Here is a 5,286-nt window from a genome sequence, read left to right on the forward strand (position 1 = left end):
GTCATAGGTATTGTAATAATGTGGAAAAATAGTCACCAGCCAGTAAAAAGTACATAACAATTCAGTGTCATTAGTAAACATCAAATTACTTGATATGTAATAAGTATAAGAATACATCCATCTAAAGGCTGAAAATATCTACACATTATCGCTAATACACTGTAATAAGCTTACTTTTAAAATATAGTAATCAATAAATCTCATGTGTGTCAAAGGACAATTGCCCTTTAAGGCCCACTTTCAATTAATTTGATTTTTAAGGTAATATTACAAGTGGATTTCTGTTTTTAGCAAATGCAGGGAGTTCCTGTCATGGTGCATGGGAAATGAATCCGACTAGCATTCATGAGGACTTGGGTTCAATCCCTGGCTTCGCTCAGTGGGTCAGGGATCCAGCATTGCCATGAGCTGTGGTGTAGGTCATAATCGAGGCTTGGATCTGGCACTGCTGTGGCTGTGGTGTAGGCCAGCAGCTGTAGCTCTGATTCAAACCCTAGCCTGGGAACTTCCATATGCCAAGGGTGTGGGCCTAAAAAGCAAAACAAATGAACAAACCAAAAACCCCAAAGAAGCAAAAAACACAAATTCAAATGTAATACTCAGCGATAACAAACCCAACTAGTATCCATGAGGACTCAGGTTCGATCCCTGGCCTTGCTCAGTGGGTTAAGGATCCAGTGTTGCTGTGAGCTGTGGTGTAGGTCACAGATGCAGCTTGGATCCTGAATCGCTGGGGCTGTGGTGTGGGCTGGCAGGTATAGCTCCAATTTGACCCCTAGCCTTAGAATATCCACGTGACACGGGTGCAGCCCTAAAAAGACAAAAAAAAAAAAAAAAAAATTCATTATTTAAGACTGATGTTTAAGTAGATAGTAATATGTCAAAAATGAAGAGTGAAAATATGTCAAGAGCATTATAGCTGAAGAAAAATAAAAGTAGCATCTTAAAGTTTGTAAACATATGGGGAATATGTGAAATTCAGGTAAGCATCAATTATGACATCAGTAATAAATGAAGAAACGCTGTTACAGCAATGTCCAGTGATATTGGTAGCTCTCCAGGAGGACCTGGGTATTAACAATGGTCTAATTCTGTCTTCATAATTTGTCAGTGATGTATTATTCACAGCAATGCCACTAAATGATAAATTTGCTCTAATCCTAACCAAAACTGGCAAATGACAGCAATTGCTTTTTACCTTTCTATATCTGAACACTTCTTTTCCATACTTTTAAAAAATATGCAACATATTTTTTAAAGTAGTAGTTGTACTTTTAGTATCAACTGATGAAAAAAATACATGTTGAAGTTCCCTGGTGGTTCAGCAGTTGAGGATCTGGCCTGATTGCTGCTGTGGTTCAGGTCACTGCTGTGACATGGGTTCCATCCCTGTTCTGGGAACTTCTGCATGTCCAGAGCATGGCCAAAAAAAAGAAAAAATACATGTTGGACAAGAGCAATTATGAATTCAGTAATGCTTTTAATTAAATGTTTCATTGATAAAAATAAATAAAAATTAATAAGAAGAAAAAGGGAAAAGACAAATGCCACATGATATCACTTATATCTGTAATATAATATATGGCACCAATGAACCTTTCCACAGAAAAGAAAATCATGGACTTGGAGAATAGATTTGTGGTTGCCAAGGGGGAAGGGGAGGGGGGAGGGGAATGGATTGGGAATTTGGGGTAATAGATGCAAACTATTGCCTTCAGAATGGATAAGCAATGAGATCCCGCTGTATAGCACTGAGCGCTATATCTAGTCACTTATGATGGAGCATGACAATGTGAGAAAAAAAGAATGTATACATGTATGTGTGACTGGGTCACATTGCTGTCTGGTAGAAAATTGACAGAACACTGTAAACCAGCTATAATGGAAAAAATAAAAATCATTATAAAATTAAAAGAGAAAATAAATAAATAAATATTTCTAATAATAGTACATATATGTAAGAGACATAGTATTCATAAAGTCTACAACCCAGGGCACGAATGGATTAATTACATCTTTGCATTAGTGGCCTACTTCCATCTTCAGTGTGTCTTGTTCCAAATATACCCATGGCTCAGCAGCAATTTAGTGTGCATCTAGCTAAGGAGTTGACTGATCCTTTTCTAAATAAGTGAGACTTAAAAGGAAAGAGTGGTGCCGTAACCATCACTTAGACAATTTGCAGGGAATAGCCAAGTGGTATGCTTTTTTTAATCAAAAGCCTTCTTTTATGAAGCACTTCTAGGAGAGTAGAAAAATAAACAGGAAAGTGCATTCAAAGTGTATTCTCCACTTGTGGATGTGAATAAGAGCTGAAAAACACCACTGTTCAGTATTTATTTCCGCAACCAGTTCGTCTAAAGAGTACACACTACACAGTGGAGGTGAACAGAAATAGGACATATATAAAGTCTCCCCGATGGTTTTCCTTATTATTTACGAGTGTTAGTGTCAGTTTACACTTGCAATTAGGGAAGGAACACACACATTTCTTTGAAGACAACATTACTGACTCACCGTCAAAGGGACACACCTTTTTTGCTCTTCTTAGGGAGTGACCTTAACTCCAGTAGAAAGGTGGCCGGGAGACCCATTCCGTGACACTTTGGTCTGAACCCCACAGGTATTCTGCTGCAAAGGCTTCCATGTGTCTTTCATCCTCTTTTATCTTTACACTTTTTTCCTCCTAAATATCGTCAGCTCCATTTGAAAAGTATTAATGCGAAATGGCTTAATCTTGGGTGAAATATTTCCAAACTGGTTCATTTATAAAACATATAGCACATAATGTTTATGGAACTCTATTTACTTACTTTTTTTCATTTCATAAAACAAGTTTATTATAGAATAGTCTGTGAAAACCAGCAACCTAAACAAAGATTTAAGACTGTGATTCAAAGACTTAAAAGGCCAATCACCCTATTAGTTTTTTTCAAATTTTTACTCTATCTTAAACACTCAAGATATATTTTCAATTAAAATGAATTAAAATTCATGTGATTAAGAAATGTTATCAGATGAGAAAACAAGCTCTTCCTAGAGTATATACCAGTTTGGGTACTTGCTATTTTGAAAAATAATCCTTGGTTATATTAGGGTCATTCAGCCTTCTATTTCCAACGCCAAATACAGTGTCTGATACATAAAATGAACACGAAAGTGAAAAAAATGTTAATGTGAAATAGCTTTTTAGTAAAATTCTTATTTTACTTTAAATTGGTAAAAGCAAAAAGCAGTAAGAAACCATCTTCTTGTCCACAGGCTTATTTGACGGTAATAAGTTTTGTTTTCCAAAAGAAAAATGCAGTGAAATCATAGAATCTCTGTATACATTCTGTGTGAACACAGTGTCCATAAAATGGAGAGGAAGCATTGTCAGATTTGGAAAACACAAGAGCTTTAGTGTTTTTAATCTTTAATTCACTGGGAGGTTTCACATTGCAGCTTTTACTAAAGTCCTTTTAGATTAATCAAAGTTTCAAAAATTTATGATCTTAAATTAACTTCTCAAACAAAATATATTTTAAGGAAGATTTTTGTCCCCAAAGAATTTAACTGCAAGATAGGCAGAAGATCCCCCCCATATATTTTAGACAACTGAACACTGATACTATACAAAAGAATCTACGAAACCCAAATTATTTGAAGAAACAATGAGAAGTTTCAGAGACAAAGGTGGAGAATCATAAAAGCATAAAAGAATATCAAATGAGGAGTAATCAGTAAATCTTACTCATCTCTTGGTAAATTATAAAAAAAAAGCCAAAATACATGAAAATAACAAATGCTTTAGAACTACTATTGAACATAATATTCCTCCTAGATGGCAAATGATTACACTTGCCTCTCTAGATTCAAGTGTTTAATTTTGCACTTGACCTTAATTCCATGTAAAAGTCCCTGCAGTAATCTCGTCAATCTACGTCTGCTTCCTCAGAAAATAAATTAATTGTTGATGAATTACTTTTTAAGACTTTGCCGCTCACAATAAGTTTTATTGCTTTCCGAAACCAAGGATAAAAGAAAGCATATATCAAGGGGTTCATCGCTGAATTATAATAAACACACCACACTAAAATCTCATAAACATAAGCAGGAGTTATAAAATTCATATAAGCGTCAATCACAGCATCAATGATGTATGGGAGCCAAGAGACCAGAAAAGCTGCCACGGCAATACCCAGTGTTTTAGCAGCTTTTCTCTCTCTCTTCGCCACTCTTTCCTTGTAACTTTCGGAGGAGGACTGAGCTTGGCTGGCTGTACTTTCTATCTTCCTGGCCTGATATTTAGCCACCAAAAATATCTTACCATATAGAAACACCATGGCAACCGTGGGTATAAAGAACAGAAGAAAACAAAGGAGAACCCAACTTTGATTCAATGGTGCCTGACAGCCTCCTACACACGTGAGAGCAACGACTAGCTCCTCAATCCCTTCCTCGTTGGCTCCCGTGTAAAAGATAGAAAAACTGTAAGTGACAGAGAAGAACCAGGAGAGAACAATGCATATTCCTGAAACCGAGATAGTAAATTTGGTTGGGTAGGTCAGAGGATCAGTAACAGCAACATACCTATCAATAGAGATGCAGCATAAATGAAATAAAGAAGCAAAACAGAAGGAAGTATCGAAACATGTATGAAATTTACAGTAACGCTCCCCAAAGTACCAGCAGCTCTCCACAGACCTCACTGTGCTGAAGGGCATCACTGTCACTCCAACCAAGAAGTCCGCACAGGCCAGGGATGCGATCAGGAAGTTCGTGGGTGTGTGCAGCTGTTTGAAGTGAAGAATAGAGATAATGACCAGTAAGTTTCCGAACACCGCCAGCACGGCGCCCAGACCGAGGACTGTGTACAGAATTGCCCGGGGACCCGGTGAGTAAGGGGTTTTAATGCAGGAGCCATTCACATTCTCGTAGCAGAACTCCACAGCTTCAGCTTGGGAGAAATTATCCACCATTTTTGTTTTCCAAATTACTTTAAAAGTTCTCAAATTCCCTCTTTTCAGCAATTTAAAGCAACGAGGAGCTGGCAATTTCAAAAGCTTCTGGAAGAGAAACAAAATCTTTAGTTAAAATAAAAGATAGTAACTCTTCTCCCATTGGGGTGGGGGGTGGAGGGGAGCTATTTACTATAAGCTCTTGGTCTTTCCAAAAAGTATTTCCCAAGCTTTTAACATAGAGTGGGAACTTGTGGCAGAAAGTTATTGAAATTGTAGTCATGTTTAGTATAAATAAAGGGCTGGCAATATACTTAGTCCAATGATATATTTTATAGAATGTAAT

At 36.9% G+C, this 5,286-nt stretch overlaps 1 protein-coding gene across 1 annotated transcript; it reads right to left on the reverse strand.

The window, feature by feature from the left end:
• Positions 1 to 3,914: 3,914 nt before the first annotated feature.
• LOC100152013 (trace amine-associated receptor 9) lies at positions 3,915 to 4,961 on the reverse strand. Its single transcript, XM_001925050.2, has one exon. The coding sequence runs from the start codon at positions 4,959 to 4,961 to the stop codon at positions 3,915 to 3,917; it is 1,047 nt and encodes a 348-aa protein (XP_001925085.2).
• Positions 4,962 to 5,286: the final 325 nt, after the last annotated feature.

Source organism: Sus scrofa, chromosome 1 (assembly GCF_054392235.1).
Source record: "Sus scrofa isolate SSC_HxYL_T2T_F1_AM1 chromosome 1, Sscrofa_HxYL_maternal_Yorkshire_Landrace_v2.0, whole genome shotgun sequence".
In the NCBI taxonomy this organism is placed as follows: Eukaryota; Metazoa; Chordata; class Mammalia; order Artiodactyla; family Suidae; genus Sus; species Sus scrofa.